A 20,968-nucleotide genomic window follows, 5' to 3' on the forward strand; every position below is an offset into this window, starting at 1 on the left:
CGCCATTTTTAGGTGGCTCCTCTCCGAAACCGGTCTGAAAAAAATTCCCAAAAACGCTCAAAAGAATGAACATATCTATTTCTATTTAAAAATAACTAGGCTCAGTCTTTAAGTCTTTGGAAACCCGAAATGGTTAAGATAGAAGTGCTTGGACCCTTCAAGAATTTTCCGCTCTCAACTTTAGAATACAAGTCAATCGGAAGGTGCAAAAGACGGACGGGTCCTTTTGACCGTTTGTAAGACAAATACCAGCATTTCTTGAAGAAGGCTTCCTTTTGAAAAATTTGGTGGCTTCACCCTCTTGAGAAGAACGATGTGTGTACCAATCGATAACTATTTCAACTGAACTCAATGCGATTAAGGGGATATTCTGGCTTTGCCCATTTCCACGTTGTGAGAAGAGTTGGGCTGAATATGCAACGTCTACTAATACCAGCTGAAACACGTGACAGAACGGCAGGTATTACAAGTCTGTATGTTTCTAATTCCTGCCGATCACACCTGTCTGTTAGCAGATATCAGTAGAGGAGACAGCAGAGTAACAGAGGGATATGGAGAAAGCAATGATGGGTACGGTGTTAGAACATCCTGGGTCGGCAGCCAGGTGGTCAACTAGACAAAAAAAAGGACACGACAAAAAGTCCCAACAATCACAAGAAAAATGTAAATTTAAAACTTAACTTGGTCATTATTAAGAGCAAGTATGTGGCTCAAAATGCGTAGACAAGACTTTGTATAACCTTCCATACATGCTCTGACCCAATACTATAGTTTTTCTAACGATTTTCTTTAAAGTTTTACATTTTTCTTGTCGTTGCTGGACTTTTTGTCCTCCCCTTTTTTTGTCTAGTTGATTACCTGCAGAACCAGACTACTCCTATTAGTTGGGGGGTGGGAAACAAAAAAAAAAAAAAAAAAAAGTTATTAAAGAGGACCAACCACCAGGATTATCCTATATAAACTAAAGCCAGTTCTATACTGGTACTATCATGCTGATTCTATACATACCTTTAGTTGTGAGATCGGATGTATAATTTCTGAAATATAGGCAAGTGAAGTTTGTGAAACGCACTTTTACTTGATGAGATCATCCCTGTATGCCTGCATGTCCTTCTCCCCCCTGTAATAAACAGACAGGGGGAGGAAGTACAGGCAGGCAGGTAGGGGCAGGAATAACAAGCAAAACCCAACCCACCTATTAGATATTCCATTGCACCTCATCAAATAACAGTGCATTTCACAAACTTTACTTGCCTATATTTCGGAAAGTATACATCCGATCTCACAACTAAAAGGTATGTATAGAATCCCAAAAAGAGAAATTGTCACAGCTCACCTACACCTATATGTATCCCAAAATGGTGGACAGTGCCAGGCGCATCAGGCCGGATCCTGATGTAGCAAGGAAAATCAGAAGATGTGAAGAAAGCCAGCAACCATGTTGGAAAAACTCTGAAGCTTTATTGTGAAACATCCGTAAAAAACAAACATACAATGGATAAAAAGCTCAGTATGTAGACATGGGTCTACGCATTTCAAGCTTGACATAGAGCTAGCCCTTAATCATGACATGTCAAGCCCGAAACGCGTAGACCCATGTCTACAAACTGAGCTTTTTATCCATTGTTTGTTTTTTTTATGGATTTTTCACAATAAAGCTTCAGAGTTTTTGCAACACGGTTGCTGGCTTTCTCCACTTCTGCTGTAGAGAATAAGGATGACAGCGCCAGTATAGCACTGATTTTACTTTATATATGAAAATCCTGTTGGCTGGTCCTCTTTAAGGATGAACACCTAATATATTGAATGACCATTTTTATTAGTCAATTCAAAGCTAACGTCATAGAAAAACTGAAATTTACTTTTTTAGTTTCATATATATTTGTATGTTTCCGTTTTGTTATGGTTGTGAATTTTGCACAAAATCTAAACAAAATGCTAGAACTCTGCTGACGTATTGTATTTTTTGCCTTTAGTTATACCCAATAATAACGTAACCCATGAAAATTTTGGGAAAATCTGCCAAGAGCACTGGACTGTTCAAAAAAAAGATTTCAGAGTGAAAGTATCCAGTCACTGCTGGCAACAAAATACTATAAAATGTTATGAAAAGACTACAAAATTCTATGTGTGGAAAAAAGACAAATATAACGTTATACAAACCACGTCTCCTGTATATGCGAACTAGAACAAAAAAAACAAAAACAAACATAAGATAGCAAAACAAACTGGAATAGCATGATAAGCTGAGGCATAAACCGGACAACATCGATCTTTCCCTTTGACCCACATGGATTGTTATCGTCAATGTGCCTCTAAACCTGCACATGACGCTTATATAGTTTCTCAACTTGTATTATCTGTATTGATGAAAAACCAAAAAAGTGTAATGCTAGTGCAAATACTAGTGTCTATTGCCTGTCCCTATAGCTGTGGATCACGCTGTTTTGAGAATCATTAACGTGGAGCATTGACCCATTTTATGGGCTTTAGCAATATTGCAAAGTAGCAAATCAATAAACTAAGAACTGACGCCAATCTAATGGCAGAGCTGGCGAGTGCACGTGCAGTGTGGTTTGCACAGTAGATGGCCAGACACCAGACAGACCCCACTATTGTAAATGAAGGTCCAATGGCCAGCGCTGAGGTCTGTCTTGTGATGGATCCCGCACGTCCCTCATTTAATTGTAGAGCAGAAAAACAGAATTAAACACAGATGTGAAAAAAGACTAAAACAGGAACATTGTGTAACAGATGATTCTTGATTTCAACTGGGGACCACGGGGAAGACTATTCTCCTTGCGGAGACCTGACAAAATTATTTCAACTGGGAAATCCTTTTGGTAAATTTTTCACTTTAGTGGTAGGACAGGACACAGATTAGGTGAATCGATCTATATTCCACAGTAATACAAACATTACAGTGATCATAGACAGTGAACAGGTAAAACACAGTGCAATATAATGTGCAAAGGCCACTTACCCCGATGTAACGTTACAATTAAGTGTAGGATAACTATCGATGAGTGATTATTCTGATAAAAGCTAGATTAGTAAATGTTTACACCGTATATATGAATACCTATGGGCTGCAGATACCATCCATGACCGCGCGTTGCTATCTGGTAGTGTGGATAACCATCTCACGCCCCCAATGAAGCATCGGTTCTGATATATGACTGAGTGTGCATATCCTGCAGCAGTGTAGATGCCCCCTCACTCCCCCGATGCATCAGTTTGGATCTATGACCAAGCGTGGCTATCCGGCAGCAGTGCGGATACCCATCTCACGCCCCCTGAAGAAGCGTTTGTTCTGATCTATGAATGAGTGTGGGTATCCGGGAGCAGTGCAGATGCCCCCCTCACTACACCACCGATACAGCACCAGTTCAGATCTATGACCGCACATGGATATCCGGCAGCAGTGTGGATGCCCATCTCACTACCCTAGTGGAGTCTGTTCTGATCTATGACCAAGCATTGATATCCGGCATCTGTGCGGATGCCCATCTCACTTCCCCGATGAAGCATCGGTTCCGATCTATGACTGAGCGTGGATTCCGGCAGCAGTGCAGATGCCCCCCCCTCACTCCCCCGATGCAGTGTTGGTTCCGATCTATGACTGCACGTGAATATACGGCAGCAGTGCAGATGCCCCCCCTCACTCCCCCGATGCAGTGTTGGTTCCAATCAATGACTGCACATGAATATCCGGCAGCAGTGCAGATGCCCCCCCTCACTCCCCCGATGCAGTGTTGGTTCCAATCAATGACTGCACGTGAATATCCGGCAGCAGTGCAGATGCCCCCCCTCACTCCCCCGATGCAGTGTTGGTTCCAATCAATGACTGCACGTGAATATCCGGCAGCAGTGCAGATGCCCATCTCACTCCCCCGATGCAGCATCTTCCAGCAGTAAAGTACGCAGTATAAGGCACATTTCACTCATTCAGTATCTATAGAGAACTGTCCAAGTGTTTCTGAAGGACACATGATGGTGTGACACCAAGACAGACAAGGTTTCCCATAGTGATGTCAAAGCAGAACATCTCCCCTGCCCCATACAGCAAAGCCCAGACAGCACAGGCCGTACGACTTCCAGATGTTGGGTTTCCACAATCTTCAATCCCAGGTATAGAAAATGGCTCCATATAAAAATAGTTGGTATGACAAAGTGTGCTCCAATATTTACAGGCTAAAGTTTGCATAGTTCTAAATAGAAAAACATGTAGAATAAGTCATCTTCAGAGCATTTGTGCCTAAATCCGTTTATAGGAGCCGACTAAAGCCTGGCAGTTGGAGCAGTAATGATCCACATCTTTTAGAGAATCGATACAGAAAGGAATGAGGCAGCAACCAAATCCACACCTGTATAATAAAAAGATATGGAGATTTTACATATATGTGAGGAGTCAATTACTGCTAAATGAACCATGTAAGCAATAACAAATCCTTCACACAATTACATAGATTTACACTGATTTCATTTCGTTACTTTATGGCATTGGCAGGAATTCACCCAAACTATTTATATGCACATGTAGCTCTTTCAAAGACAAGTCCAGTAATACCTTTACATGGCCAGTCCACTCCTCCGTTACCGAGAAATCAGAGTATAAATTGATATGTAAACGAGGCTGAAGAGCTATGGTAGATATGAAGCCTCTGTCACTCCAGTTCTATGCTTCACCCAGCACCGCCACCTCCTGCTTGACGTTACACAACACAGATGATGACACAGGCAGGAGTAGGCTGTGCTGGGTGGGAAATAGAGCTGGAGTGACAGAGGCTTCAGATCTACTCAAGGGTAGGATTCACCTGCTCTCGAGCACTGGCAATGGCATTTAAGCGCTGTGATCCGGCCCAGACAGTTTGGGCAGCCATCAGCTTCCTTTCAAGGCCATTTTAGTTAACTGATAGGTGTTATGACAGCTGGGGACCTCTGCGATATCCAGCCTGTGGCCTGCATCATAGAGGGCAGCGATTTTTACTAAATACTGTGGTAGGGCTTCATACAGAATCAGCAATCAGAATCTCAGGTTCAGGTCCCATAAAAGGACTAAAAGTTAAAAAAAAAAAAAAAAAAAGTTTTAGTATATGAAAGAAGAAAAAAAAAAAAAATTAGAAGCACCTCACTTTTCGCCAATTAAGATATGTAAACAAAAAAACAACAAAAATGCTTGGTATCAACATTTTCAGAAAACGCCAATGTAAATCTGAAATTACCCAATCTATAATTGCTGTAAAAAAATCTGAAATGCCAGAATTATGAGTATTTGGTTGCCGCAACTCCACAATAAATGCAATACGAAGTGATCTACCCTAAAATAGTATCAATAAAAACATCAGGCTGTCCCACAAAGATGAGCCCTCACCAGGCTCCAATGACTAAAAAATAATAAATGTTTCGATTTTTGGAATGTGGCAGCTCAAGCTAATTTTAGGGTTTTTTGCTTTTCAAAATTTCTGAAATTTTTAGGGTAAAGCTATTTACTTTAGTTACCGTAACTTGTATTTTGTGGTTGAGGAACGTGCGCGAAAATGGGTGTGGATAACAAATGGCGCATAGTTTTTTTTTGTTTTTTTTTAAATGTGTTTCCAAACAGAGAACCTGTTCAAAGTTTATATCCCACCCCAGGATCTACCAGAGCTCTTCAGCTTCATTTGGATTTCTAATCAAATGCTGATTTCTCACTGAGCCAATTGAAGAGAGAAATCATCATTTATTCACTAGGGCCTAAAGGGGAAAACTTTTCTCCTTGCAGAGACTGACAAACCAATCTGGCTGTCAGTGGTGAGGAGTCTTAGGGCCGTTTCACACCTCCGGCTTTTCGCCGGATTGGCGGATCCAGCGCACTCCAGTACAGTGTATACAGTACAATGGCAGCACGACAAGCTCCGGTCACATGCTGTCATGTGACCTGGAAGTTGCCGTGCTGCCACTGTACTGTATCACCCTATACTGGAGTGCGCTGGATCCGCCAATCCGGCGAAAAGTCGGAGGTGTGAAACGGCCCTAAGACTCCTCACCACTGACAGCCAGATATGTAAAATGGCTCTTATAGTTGCAATGTTCCTCTGAGAAATTTTCAAATTGTCTCTTCAGGGAAGAAGGAGACGAACTCTAGTGCAACCTATTGGAAGTAGCAATCCTAAAAGTCAACTTTAATGAGCCTTGTCATATGACCTAGGATTTACCCAGAGAAGCACTTCAGCTATAAGACTCCTCACCACTGGCAGCCAGAATGGTGTGTCAGTCTCCACAAGGAGAAACGTTTTCCCCTTAAACCCCAGTAGAGCTTCTCATTCAGCCAGATCAGATCTCATACTTTGCACTGACGAGGGGAAATCATCCTGAAACACTGTCTGCACATTGAGGTTCTGATCTGGCATAAATCCTAGGTTATATGAAAAAGGGTCACTTTTGACTTTTAGGATTAGTACTTCCATTAGGTGGCATTAGAGTTAGTCTCCTTTCTCCCTGAAGACACAATTTGATCATTTATTTACCAGCAATATGATGTAATTACAATAAAACTAAATCATAATAACACAAAATAATTTAGCTCATAAAATAGCGGAGAAATAAGCAGAAAATTTAAAAGAAGTTCGGTCAAAAAAATAAAAAAAAAAAATAAAAAAAAGGATGGACTGGCATAAGTCTTGGTTTCCATTGATCTCTCTCGAAGGCCAGAGAATGGCTGCCATGCGTCACTAAATGAGGGGGGGTGCAGATAGTGGGGATCTGGGAAATGTCAGACCGAGAGACAGGGAAGCACCAAATAAAGTAGTACTGCTGCTGTTTGTGATCTTCGTGCTACTTTGATCCCTTTTTTATTATTTCATTGTTGGACATAAGCTTTTGGATGATTACGGATGTGTCGCAGTACCTGGCACGGCTCTGTGCTTTGATGCAGTTGCTAAATTAAAGAAGCAATTTTAGTTATATTCAAGGACAAACATTGTGAAAGAGTAACCGTCGGTTTAATTTTTAAGTAGCAAGAATGTTTTCCTACTCACCCGAGAAGACACAATCCACCACAAGACAACCAGGCCAAGGCTCCAGACGTATGGACCAGACGAGTGGTCGTTAAACTGTTACAACGCGGACAGCAAATCTGGACGGGACGATCGTGCAGTGTGACCGGCTGCTGAAGATACACAGTCTGAACTGTAACTAAAACACAACACAGATTTTTATTTTCTTCATTATTTTTACAACTGTTGACACCTTTTGATGTCAGTCTAAAAAAAAAAAAAAAAAAAAAAAAAAAAAAAATACGGACCTGTCTGATTCATTAACCTTTTTTCACAAACTTCTTGAAATGTCACAACTTATTGCACAAAAATGTTACTACATTTTTCATACTGTTTCTCCACTCCGGTCAACTTTTTGAAAAGTGAAAATTAGGAAGCACACAATGACCGTTCAAACCAAGCACAGGTGCTCGGTGCATCATGACAACTCTTGATTCATAGAGCCAGAGAATGACAGAGATAGATGGAAATAGGCAGGTAGGAAGGTGTATATAAATTATTATCCCCGCCATGATGCACCGAGTGCCTGGACTTGGTTTGAACAGTCATCCTGGGATGATAGAGCCCCTTTTTTGGATTTAACACACCTTACTCCAGCACTCCCTTCATTAAGGAAGGCATACAAAAGAAAAACAAGCAAAAAGGTGGATGTTCAACAAGTCTTGGATTTTGGATGATATACAGTACAGACCAAAAGTTTGGACACAACTCTAGAAAAACTATTAAGAGGAGACTTTGTGCAGCAGTCCTTTATGGTAAAATAATTGCTAGTTAATCACTGCTAAGGACAGGCAACAAGCAGAAGAGACATGTTTGGTCTAAAGAACACAAGGAATGGACATTTGACCAGTGGAAATCTGTGCTTTGGTCTGATGAGTCCAAATTTGAGATCTTTGGATCCAACCACCGTGTCTTTGTCCGACGCAGAAAAGGTGAACGGATGGACTCTACATGCCTGGTTCCCACCGTGAAGCATGGAGGAGGAGGTGTGATGGTGTGGGGGTGCTTTGCTGGTGACTGTTGGGGATTTATTCAAAATTGAAGGCATACTGAACCAGCATGGCTACCACAGCATCTTGCAGCGGCATGCTATTCCATTCGGTTTGCGTTTAGTTGGACCATCATTTATTTTTCAACAGGACAATGACCCCAAACACACCTCCAGGCTGTGTAAGGGCTATTTGACTAAGAAGGAGAGTGATGGGGTGCTACTCCAGATGACCTGGCCTCCACAGTCACCAGACCTGAACCCAATCGAGATGGTTTGTGGTGAGCTGGACCGCAGAGTGAAGGCAAAAGGGCCAACAAGTGTCAAGCGTCTCTGGGAACTCCTTCAAGACTGTTGGAATACCATTTCCGGTGACTACCTCTTGAACCTCATCAAGAGAATGCCAAGAGTGTGCAAAGAAGTAATCAAAGCAAAAGGTGGCTACTTTGAAGAACCTAGAATATAAGACATATTTTCAGTTGTTTCACACTAAAGTATCTCATTCCACGTTTTCATTCATAGTTTTGAAGTCTTTAATGTGAATCTACAATTTTTAGAGTCATGAAAATAAAGAAAATTCTTTGAATGAGAAGATGTATCCAAACTTTTGGTCTGTACTGTACTTTGGTGTATAATAGTGAAGGCTTTATTGTCACAACCATGGTCTTGTTTCAGACCTTCTCTGAAGTGATGCAAAACAGCTATTCTCCAGATCTGAACAGTTTCACAAGAGATTCTAAAGTAGATTCCGTACAATCACCAACCATTTAAAGAAGCATAAAAAGGGAACCTGTCAGTCAATTCATGCTGCCCAAACCTTGGCATCATGAATCAGAGCCTGGCGGTAGAATCGCAGCCAGGTATGACCCGTTTCACACATCCGGCAGTTTGCTGGATCTTGCACGCATGTGTGGCGCCCTGGACTAGCCAGGTCGTCACAGGTACTACAACATGACACCCCCACCCTGAGACAGGCACATCAGCAAGACACAAAATCCTTGTTGCTTCCCTCCAGGGGCTGATGCCCACACCAGGTGGGGTGGAGCCAGGCGGTTGGCCCCACCCACTGAGGAGTTCACAGTCCTGGAGGCGGGAAAAGGAAGGCGGTGCAGAGTGAGAAGGGAGTAGGAGTCAGGAGAGGAGTGAAGTAGTAGTGGAGGAGCAAACTGTGTCCGGGCACGTGGCCCGGGCACCAAGAGCAAGGTTGGCAGACGGTGGAGGCAGATCAACGCGGAACCGTAGGACCGAGGTCGGGCGGTGGCCCGCCGGTACCGAACCGGGGAGCAAAGTGAAGCCAGCACACACAGGCAGGGCCTACAGACCCCGACCAGGCTTGGAGTCGCCATTAGAGGTCAAATCAGTCAGTGACCAGAACCCCAGGGGTTTCCTAACAGCCAAGACCCAATAGAAGGCAACCGTCCAACCAGCAAAAAGGAAATACAGCTACCGCCACAGCTAGAGTTCCAAGGGCCAGAACCTGCGGGCAAAAGAGCTCCTCCGGCGCATATACACGCTGGGGAGCGGGTTACCGGTGGAAAGCCATCGGGACCGAACATACACACAGGTGCAGGTAAAGGCAGCCACCACCAACGGTCCGGGAGAAACTACAGCAGCCGGCTGCGGGACCCGTCCATCCAGCCGTTTGGTTTACCAGAGACTTTTCGTACCTTTGTGGCTGAGTGAGTACTGCCATACCATTCGGCACCGTGCTGCACAACCCAAGCGACCCTGCACCCATCCCACCCTGCCTCCCTGTCACCTCACCGGGCCCCGGGACCACCAGCCCCTACCCACGGAGGGGGAAAACAACACCCCAGCTGCTCCCTACCATCGCTCCCGGGATCCCCGTCAATAGCAGCGGTGGTGCCCAACCTCACCACAACCCGTGGGTGGCGTCATGGACCAAATACCCAAACCATCCCCTTTCACTCACGGGCGAGGAGCGCCGCTCGAGTCCCCGGATCCGGCCCACCGCTCGAGCCACCGAGCAGCAGCAGCGCCGGACCAGAGCGTGGTGAGCGCAGCGCCCCGCCACACGCGACACATGCAGTACATTTAGAGTGGAAGCGCGACACCATGCGGACAAATACGGTTGTGGATGAAGCACACAACCGCATGGTGTCGCACTTCCACTGCAAATTAATGTACTGTACTGCATGCGTGCCGGACCCAGCGAACTGCCGGATATGTAAACGGGCTCATGTCTTTCACTGATGGGGAACGCAAGACGCCTAACAGGTTTCCTTCAAAATAAGATCTTGGCATGACGAGGGACAGTCATGTAAACAGCTTGGTTTCAGGGTTGCTATCAGAATAGAGTAGTCTTCTGGATGTCTGTTAAGGAGTAATCTAATGAATTTCAGAGAGTGTAAGCCCGAGACACATACTGTAACACTGGGCAAGACTAGATTTAAAGGGAACCAGATGGCTGATACAATACAACCTGATGTCTTAAACATGTGGATTGGGCAGCATATATCAGCTGGTAGCATGTATCAGACACTAGCTGCGGCATTTCAGAGAAAAACAGTTTAAAAAGTGGTCAGGGACCAAACCTCACGAGAGACTAGTGGGACAAGTGGGTCCTGGTTATCTTCTCCATATCCGATGCCCTGGAGTGACAGGTCTTCCCCTAAACATACACACAGAGACCTGCCAGTCACCGGCAGATTTTATGTTCTGTTTTTCTCTGAAATATTAAGCACTTCAGAGTGAAACAAAACCTGTCATGTAAAAAAACAACCTGCAGATATGGGATTAATCTGCAGGTTGTGTTCTAAAGCTGTGCAGCCACCACACTGAAAGCCTGGCTACTGGAAGGAAATTCGCTTTATTCCTACCGGCAGTGTCTGGCTTTCAGTCAGAGGCGTGTCTTCAGTCACCACTCAGTAAGCGGCAGCTGCAACCACCCCCGGCACTGACTGACAGCCAGCTCTGCAGTGCATCACTGCTAAGATGAGTATCAGTCAGTGCTGGGGGTGGTTACAGCCGCCATTCTCTGAGCACTGACTGAAGCCGCTATTCTATGAATGAAGATCATTTCCTCCCAGTAGTCGGACTTTCAATGCAGCGGACATGTAGCTCTAGAACACTATTAACCTGCAGATTAACCCCAAATCTTCAAGTTAATAGCATTTGGGGACATAACAGATTGTTTATATTATGCAGGCAGTATCTAATACATGCAGAGTGTGAATCGGACAGCATGTAATCAGCATCCAGGTCCCCTTAAGGCCCTGTACACACTAGAAAATGGAATTTTCTTAAGAAAATTCCGCAGGCTCTGAAACATTTCCGCACCCGCGGAAAAAAAAAACCGCACTGAAATCCACAGGCGTTTTGTTGTGTTTGGTGCGGTTTTTCCGCGGGTTGGTACATGTGTTATAATGCATTCTATGCAATAAAGCATATTGAAGGGAAAAAAAAAAAAGGGCCTTTCCTTCTGATATAGATAGAGAGATAGATAATGGATAGATAGAGGACAGATCAATCAACGGATAGAGTACCTGTGAGGGGACACTGCAGTTCTCACGAGCAGTACTGTGTTCACATTACCGACTGTGAGAATTGACCTGTAATTACCTCTGCAGTCTCATTACGATGCTGCATTGAGTATGTGTCAGACACGGCTGCAGCAGTCTGCAAGTGTCGTGGGACCTGCGTGGATTACGCCAGAGCTGTGTGTTGGGTGGGTTAATAAAGTGGTGAAAGGGGAGGCTTTTTTGTGTTTTATTTAAAATAAAGGATTTTTTGGTGTGTGTGTTTATTCACTTTACTTACGGGTTAATCATGAAAACTGTCTCAGACGCTGCCATGATTAAGCCAGGACTTACTGGCAGCGATGCGCTGCTATTAACTCGTTATTACCTGGATTGCCACCACTTCATGGCAATCTAGAAGAGCTGGGGACACTCCGGGACGGTTGCATACTGGATGCAACAGTCTTGGGGTAGCTGCGGGCTGATAATCTCGGCTGCGGGGGTGGGTGGGGGGGCCATTAACCCTGGCCCTCGCCCTCCCCAGCCTGAGAATACCGGGCCGCCGCTGTGTATTTACCTCGGCTGGACGGTAAAATAACAGCAGAGCCCACATTTTTTTTTTTTATTTTTATATGTACGTTTGATTTCTGTGTGTAATCTAAATGTCTGTGTGCGAGTGTGATGTGTGTGTGTTTACTCTCTGCTCAGCTTCCTCTTCCGGTCATAATGACATCACTTCCCTGCAAACCGCAGGGCAGTGATGAACATTATGTCCTGAAAACGCAAAATAACACGGGAATAACGCAGGAAAAACGCAATGAACCGCACAGAATTTGCTGCCTGCATTATTCCCTGCGGGATTTCACGATTACATTGCAGTCAATGGAGTGAAATGCCGCAGCGACGTGCGGAAAAGAAGCGACATGCAATTGTGTTTTTGCTGCATGAATCCCGCAGCAAAACATGGAATTGTCAAAATCCACTTAGCGCGCACAGCATTTTTTTCCCCATAGAATTTGCTGGTGAATCACTGCAGAGATGTAATGAACATTTTCTGCAGCGAAACATGGAGCAAATCCGCGGGAAATCCGCAGGAAATTCCGTCTAGTGCGCACAAGGCCTTACTGTTGTACAGAGCTCCATAATTAACCCATTAGTTTGGCGCCCAAATGAACTTCGGTATCCAAGTTTGGACTAGCCTTCTCCGCCTGCAGCATCCCAATCCTCCACAACCTACACAGATGAGCAAAATCTAGCGGCTTGTTCTCTGTTACTGATTGGGGAATTGTTTCCACAAGAGTGTTCATTTTTTTGGAAATTATTTAGTATTATATAAATTCATAATGTGAATTGTACAGCTTTAAAGACTTTTGCTTCCAGTTCTCACCATTTTCAAAATCATGAGTTTACTTTCAGTGGATGAACATGTTCTTTACATAGAGAGCCTAAAAAAACCTTTACAGACCAAGTCCTGATTATATACGAGGGGCTGCTCATAAGTCTTTGGCTTTACCCAGAAAGAAACGAGATAGGATGATGAAACTTTACATTTATTCCACATACTCTCCACTGATGTCAACACACTTCGTACATCGGTATTCCAAGTTCTGTAAGCCTAGCAAAAAGAAGGATTTCCTCAAACCAGGCATCTGTAGCAGCCATGGCATCAGAAATAAGGTGAAATTTGGAACCCTTGAGGCGTTTCTTCAGGTTTGGAAACAGATGAGTCGGAGGGAGCTAGATCTGGTGAATAAGGGGGGTGGTCACCAGCTGGAAGCCCAGCTCTGCCAGTTTTGCCGTGGTCGCTTATGCAGTGTGAGTGGAGGCGTTGTTTTGCAGGAACAAGATGCCTTTGGACAGCTTGCCACACCTTTTGGCCTTCAGAGCAGCTTTCAAATCGGTCCAAAAATTCAGTGTAATACTTTGCATTGATGGTGGAACCCTTTTGAAGGTAGTCCACTAGCAGCACGCCCTTCTTATCCCAGAACACAGACGCCATCACCTTAGTGGCTGATTTTTGTACCCTGAACTTCTTTGGACGAGGAGAACCACTGTGCCTCCGCTCTTTTGACTGCTCCTTTGTTTCAGGATCATACAAATAAATCCAAGTCTCATCCATAGTGACCAGTCGATCCAGGAAGTTCTTAGCTTAGAAACGCTGACAAATGGACCGGGAAGTTTTCACTCGCATGCTTCTCTGATCTGTTGTCAAACATTTGGGGACCCACTTTGCACATAGCTTCCTCATGTCCAAATGTTCATGGATAATAACACAAACACGTTCACGGTAAATCCCCATGATGTCTGCTATTGTTTTAGCTGAAATTCGTGGATTCTCCACCATGAGGTTGTGCATAGCATCGACAATCTCCGGAACAACCACCACTGTCGGACGTCCAGAATGTTCCTCATCATTGGTGCTGAAGTGGCCCGTTTTATGTTTGGCACCCCACTTCTTAACTGTGGAATATGAAGGGCATTGATCCCCCAATGTCTGCGACATATCACCATGAATATCCTTTGCGGGCTTTCGGTGCAGAAACAAGAATTTTATCACGCCTCTGCTCTCAGTTGCTGTGAATATCGCATTAGACTCCGCAATTTTTTATTTTCCCGGCTGCGTAGAACACTGTTGCCATAAGCGCACATACAAAATTTTGAAAACATACAGTGCCTTGCGAAAGTATTCAACCCCCTTGAATTTTTCAACCTTTTCCCACATTTCAGGCTTCAAACAAAGATAAAAAAATTAAATTTTATGGTGAAGAATAAACAAGTGGGACACAATTGTGAAGGTGAATGATATTTATTGCTTATAAATTTTTGCAAAAAATAACTGAAAAGCGGGGTGTGCAATATTATTCGGCCCCTTTTCTTTCAGTGCAGCAAACCCAATCTATAAGTTCATTGGGGATCTCTGAATGATCCAACATTGTCCTAAATGACTGATGATAAATATAATCCACCTGTGTGAAATCAAGTCTCCGTATAAATTCACCTGCTCTGTGATAGTCTCAATGTTCTGTTTAAAGAACAGAGAGCATCATGAAGACCAAGGAACACAACAGGCAGGTCCGTGATACTGTTGGAGAAATTGAAAGCCGGATTTGGTTGCAAAAAGATTTCCAAAACTTTAAACACTGAAGCACTGTGGAAGCGATCATATTGAAATGGAAGGAGTATCATACCACTGCAAATCTACCAAGAGCCGGCCCTCAAAAATGTCATGGCAATCAAGGAGAAGACTGATCAAAGATGCAGCCAAGAGGCCCATGATCACTCTGGATGAACTGCAGAGATCTACAGCTGATGTGGGAGAGTCTGTCCATAGGACAACAATCAGTTGTACACTGCACAAATCTGGAATTTATGGAAGAGTGGCAAGAAGAAAGCCATTTCTCAAAGATATCCATAAAAAGTGTTGTTTAAAGTTTGCCACAAGCCACCTGGGAGACACACCAAACATGTGGAAGAACGTGCTTTGGTCAGATGAAACCAAAATCGGAACTATTTGGGCACAATGCCAAACGATATGTTTGGCGTAAAAGCAACACAGCTCATCACCCTGAACACACCATCCCCCCTGTCAAACATGGTGGTGGCAGAATCATGCTTTGGGCCTGCTTTTCTTCAGCAGGGACAGGGAAGATAGTTAAAGTTGATGGGAAGATGGATGGAGCTAAATAGAGGACCATTCTTGAAGAAAACCTGTTGGAGTCTGCAAACGACCTGAGACTTGTCTTCCAACAAGATAATGATCCCAAACAAAAGCAAAATCTACAATGGAATGGTTCACAAATAAACGTATCCAGATGTTAGAATGGCCAAGTCCAGACCTGAATCCAATCGAGAATCTGTGGAAAGAGCTGAAAACTGCTGTTCACAATCGCTCTCCATCCAACCTCACTCAGCTCCAGCTGTTTGCAAAGGAAGAATGGGCAAGAATTTCAGTCTCTCGATGTGCAAAACTGAGACACATACCCCAAGCGACTTGCAGCTGTAATTGCAGCAAAAGGTGACAAAGTATTAACTTAAGGGGACGAATAATATTGCACGCCCCAATTTTCAGTTTTTTTATTTTTTAGAAAAAAGTTTAAAATAAGTAATAAATATCGTTCAACTTCACAATTGTGTCCCACTTGTTGATTTGTCACTGTAACATTAAAATTTTTATCTTTATGTTTGAAGCCTGAAATGTGGGAAAAGGTTGAAAAATTTAAGGGTGCCGAATAATTTCGCAAGGCACTGTATATTCGACACATAAGGCATCATCATGTGATGTAACATTCGTTACCATAGAAAACAAAAAAAAAATGATCAGTCAAAGACTTCTCAGCAGCTCCTCGTATGATAGAACCTATCCAGTCTAGATTTTCTGTTACATAAACAGCCTGGAGCACGGACTGGTATAGCTTTTAAACTATCAGATATAGGCTATGTGCGCACGTTGCGTTCTCTGCAGTGCAGAAAAGAGCGCACCCTCTGGCAGACTGAACACTGCGTTTGTATAAAAAAAAAAAAAATGCATCCACAACGCATGCACAATTCCATGCATTTTGGATGCATTTTTGACAGTGCGTTCCCCCGGCAATTCAGCTCTGCTACATACCGGCTGACAGCAGACCCGACTTCATTGTCATCCCGCGGCTCTGTCTGTGTGTGGCATCCTGATTAGCGGTCACCCGTGAAGGACTCACCGGTGACCACTAATCCCGAGTGATTGAAGTGAGCAGCGCGATCACTCAGGTTACCCGCGGCCAGCTGGATTCCTCCACCCGAGACTGCAACTCACCTGTGACTTCATCGCTGATCACGCAGCTCACTTCAGTCAGTCGGGCGACTTGCTGTCACAGTTGGAGGATCCAGCGGTGGCCGTGGGTAACCTGAGTGACTTCATCGCTGATTGCGTGGCTGACTTCAGTTGCTGCGTGGAGCTGACAGAGCGGTCTGGTCTGTGACCACTCTTGTCAGCTTCATGTAGTAGAGCTGAGAGCGTCGTGAGACCTCTGGATTACACCGGACCTGGAGGGGTATTTGAGGATTTTAATAAAGTGGTGAAAGAGGGTGGGTTTTTTTGTTTTTTATGCCAAATAAAGGATTTTTTCAGGTGATTGTGTTTATTTACTTTCACTTACAGGTTAATCATTGGGGGTGTCTCAGACGCCTGCAATGAATAACATAGGACTTAGTGACAGCTATGGGCTGCTGCCATTAACTCCTTATTACCCAGATTGCCACCGCACCAAGGCAATTCGGGATGAGCCGGGTAAAGTCCCGGGACTGTGGCATCTAAAGGATGCGGCAATTCCGGGCGGCTGCTGGCTGATATTGTTAGGCTTCAGCCGTGTGGCTTTACCTTGGCTGATATTAAAATTGGAGGGACCGCACGTCAGGTTTTTTTAATTATTTATTTTAATGCACGATATAGACCCGCCCACCGGCGGCTGTGATTGGTTGCAATAAGACAGCTGTCACTCAGTGTGGGGGCATGTCTGACTGCAAGCAATCATAGGCGCCGGTGGGCGGGGAAAGCAGGGAATACGAGATTGAATAATGAGCGGCCGGCATTTTCAAAAGAGGAGAAGCCGCCGGAGCAGTGTGACAGCCGTGCAGCACCGCGCGCTGGTGATCGGCGAGTATGAGAGACTGACTGACGGACAGAGAGAGGGACAGACCGAGAGAGACAGAGCGACCAACTGACAGAGAGAGACCGACCGACCGACAGAGGGAGATTCACCGACATCCACAGACAGTGATTGACTGACATTGACAGAGAGAGACTGAGAAGTCTGTCAAAAAAGCATGCGGAACGCAACAAAAATGCAGTCCAAGTGCATTTTGGTTGCGTTGTGACCCACATCATTGATTTCAATGGGTGGAGAACGCAGCTACAACGCACAAAAGAAGTGACATGCTGCTTTTTTTTCCCCCACAGTGATTTTGGGCATCCAAAATGCTGCTTTTACAAACGCAGCGTGTGCATTGATTTTTCGGCTTTTTCATAGACTTTGCTGGGGAAGCTGAACACATGCAGTTTGGCACTGAAAACGCTGCAGTTCAAAACGCAGCGTTTCCACGGGAAAAAACGCAACGTGCGCACATAGCCATACAGTATGTGCAGCTGATGTATCATCCTTATTGAGCCCTGGTCACAATAGAGATGTCTGGACAGACTTCTTAGGTAAGCACAGGTTTACAGCCTTACTGTAAACAAGGCTGTCTTCACCCACTGACCCCAAACAAGGATGTCCAATTGAATTTAGCTTTAAAAAAAAAAAAAAAAAAAATGCATAAAGGGTACCTGGAGGCTGGACTGGTGCTGGTTGGACCATATAAGGAGGAGAAGGGGTCATAAGCTTCGCTTCCATCCCTGGATGAGGAGGCGGAGGATACGGCTGGTGGCACAATGTGGCTTCTTCATATGAAGGTGGTGCAGATGGTACCACATAGTCTCCGGGAATCGGATTGTAATTCCCTGTTGGCTGCATTGTGCTCTGCAATGCAATAGAAAATAAATTATAAAGAAAAATTCCTTATTTTATACAATGCATATTGAGCAGAATACCCGACTAGTGTTCACTGCATGAATATAACCTATATTGTTCGGTGTAGAGATTTGCCAAACCAAAAACAACAAATCATGAAGCTACAAGTCAATTCTAGAGGAGATTCTGCCTGAAAAAAAAAAAAAAAGAACGCCTAAAAACATTTTTGAGACTTTTTTATGCCAAGTTTAACCAACACTGCCAATAAGGGCAGAACTGGAGTAGAAGGGGAGCATGGCGACACCCGCTCATCTAAGTCAGGAATGGAGTAAGATTTGTGGTGTGGCACACACGACACTTAAGACGCACTCAATTCATTAAAGGGAACCTGTCATCAGATTTGGGGCCTATAAGCTGCGGCCACCACCAGTGGGCTCTTATACAGCATTCTAACATGCTGTATATAAAAGAGCCCGGGCCGCTGTGTAGAAGTAAAAATCACTTTATAATACGCACCTAATGGTCGCTGCAGTGCAGATGGGCGTCTCCGTTTTCCAGTACCGTCGCCTCCTCTTTCAGCCATCTTTGTCCTCTGAAGCCGGGGTGCATGACATATCCTACGTCATCCACACAAGCTGACACTGGGGTCATGCGCAGGTGCACTTTAATGTGCCCTGAGCAGGGCGGATCAAAGTATTGTAGTGCGCATGCGTGGAGCCTCAATGCTGGCTATTGTGGATGACGTCGGACGAGTCATCCACACTAGCTTCAGAAGGAGGACAAAGATGGCCGAAAGAGGTGGTGCGGGACCCAGAGAACAGAGACACCCATCTGCTCAACATCGACCATTTAGGCAAGTATTGTAAAGTGTTTCTTTATGTTATACCTAGCGGCCTGAGCTCTTATATACAGCATGTTAGAATGCTGTATATAAGAGCCCGGTGGAAGTGGCCGCAGCTTATAGGCCCCAAGTGCTTTAAGAAGCATGTGCTTTTTAATAAATTAGGCGCCTCTAATTTCACCATGACCCCTCAACATCATAATGAATCAGAGTTTACTATTTTTTAAGCTTTATGTGGATCCATATAAAAAGCCTCTGTGTTTACCTATCCTGAAGGAGAATTTAAACCTTAGGTAGGATGGGGGTGTAAGCTTTTTTTAAAGGGAATCAGTCAGCTACATGACTAAACCTAAAAATTCAGATTATGTCAGAACGACTGCAGCCATTAACCTAAGTGACACACCGTTGGAATCAGGATTTATTTGCTTACATCATGGTGCTCTCAGATAACGTAGCAAAAATCTGTTAACAGATTCCCTTTAAAAAAAAACAAAAAAAAAAAACCAAAAACCTTAAGTTCAGATGCTCAAAGTACAAAGTAGTACCGTCATTTTTCAGATTTTTTTTAATTATATATATAATTTTTTTTTTATATTTTTATTCTATATATAATTTTATATTAAAAACTTATATCCTCCAAGAGCAACTTCCCCCGACCGTCCACTTGCCATTTAGTGTACAATAATGATTTTTCCAGTGTGATGGAGACAACGTCAGAAAAGTGACTATGTGGCTCAGTGAATAAAATATTGAAATTTTGTATCCATGGACAGGAAACTCCCCATATCAATCCTGAAAAAGTGAATGGACAAAAAAAAAAAAAAATTTCTGCAATTTGAGCAGATCATAAAACGCTATATTTGCATTAAAATATAATATACAAGATATATGGCTCACATAAGAGTTTTCTCCACATCTAAGAAAATTGGTCTGGTTATAGTAATCACACTCTGATCAGAGTTTGATGCGATTTCCTTGGAGATGGAGAAAAGGGGAAAAAAAAAAGTTTCCCCACCTTCCCTACTATGTCAATCCGTGAAAATCAGACCACACACTTCAAGGTCATCCGAGTGAGGTCCGACTTCTTCCACATACCAATTACGTGTCATCTGATTCTCAAAAGGTAAGTCATGCGTGGTGTGATTTTTTTTCCCTTGGACTGAGTCACACATTGTCACAATCCCATAGAGTAACATGGGAAAGAAGTACCATCCATTAGGACAGATCAAACAACTGACGAGGACTATCGTCTGCAGGAGCTGTATGGAAATGCATCAATATTAGATGAGAGGGGTCAGACTCGGGCAATCAGCTGTTAGAAGGGTCTTCAATGCGTACATTGATCTGTACTTTTAGTAGCGTCTCTTCCCATTAGTGCATCTCAGTCCAATTCATGTAAATGTAAGAAGCTGCAATGCCAGGCACACAAAGTACAGAGCTGAGCTGTACAGAACAGCAAGAAGTCTAAAATGTGGCACAGGAACCTTTAACCAGCCGATTAGCAGTGGTGACTAAATTTGGACCCCAAATCTAATATTAAAAGGTATTGTCCGGTCTAAATGTAGCACCCCTGAAGCCATCAGGAGCTACAAGGTACTGCATCCTGTCAAGGATGCAGGGCCTACCCCCAGGAACCCGGAAGACCAGTGCCGGTAACACCAAAACATAATATCCCAGATTTTCTCCATCCAAGGACTAGTGACAGACTAGAGTTCGATCCAATGGAAGGCCATCTAGGGGTGGAGCAGATTCAGTCCACTAGACGACAACCAGGGAGGAGGGGTCAGAAAGTCAGTAGAGTGTGGAAGTGAGAGGAGACGGACGTAACCGTACTGACGGGAGTGTGTGACGGTGACCTGAGGGCCCAGGCGTGTGGTTGCCGGTGGAGTACTCTTGGAACCATAGCACCGACAGGGTACAGAACCCTAGGTCAGGCAAACTCTCCAGGCAGACCTGATAAAATCCGCACAGTGAGGGGATCATCCAGGACCTCACTGACTGTAAAGTCTGGGGGCAACCTCAGTGACGGGAGAACCAGGGACTGGAACGATACACCGACCCTACAGGGTTCACACTGCCGCCGTACAGACTAAAGACTGAGCGACTACCAGGAGGGGACCCAGTCGCTCCAAGGCACG

At 44.2% G+C, this 20,968-nt stretch overlaps 1 protein-coding gene across 1 annotated transcript in view; it reads right to left on the reverse strand.

Moving 5' to 3' along the window:
* Window positions 1-3,729: 3,729 nt before the first annotated feature.
* LITAF (lipopolysaccharide induced TNF factor) overlaps window positions 3,730-20,968 on the reverse strand; it is a 39,159-nt gene continuing 21,920 nt past the window's right edge. The window contains exons 2-4 of the mRNA XM_075317927.1: window positions 17,806-17,998; window positions 7,020-7,176; window positions 3,730-4,367 (exon numbers count right to left, since the gene is read on the reverse strand). Of these exons, the coding sequence (XP_075174042.1) occupies window positions 4,259-4,367; window positions 7,020-7,176; window positions 17,806-17,992 (453 nt within the window). The 5' untranslated portion in view covers window positions 17,993-17,998 and the 3' untranslated portion in view covers window positions 3,730-4,258. The remainder of the gene's footprint in view (window positions 4,368-7,019; window positions 7,177-17,805; window positions 17,999-20,968) is intronic.

This window comes from Anomaloglossus baeobatrachus, chromosome 7 (genome assembly GCF_048569485.1).
Source record: "Anomaloglossus baeobatrachus isolate aAnoBae1 chromosome 7, aAnoBae1.hap1, whole genome shotgun sequence".
NCBI classification, from domain to species: domain Eukaryota; kingdom Metazoa; phylum Chordata; class Amphibia; order Anura; family Aromobatidae; genus Anomaloglossus; species Anomaloglossus baeobatrachus.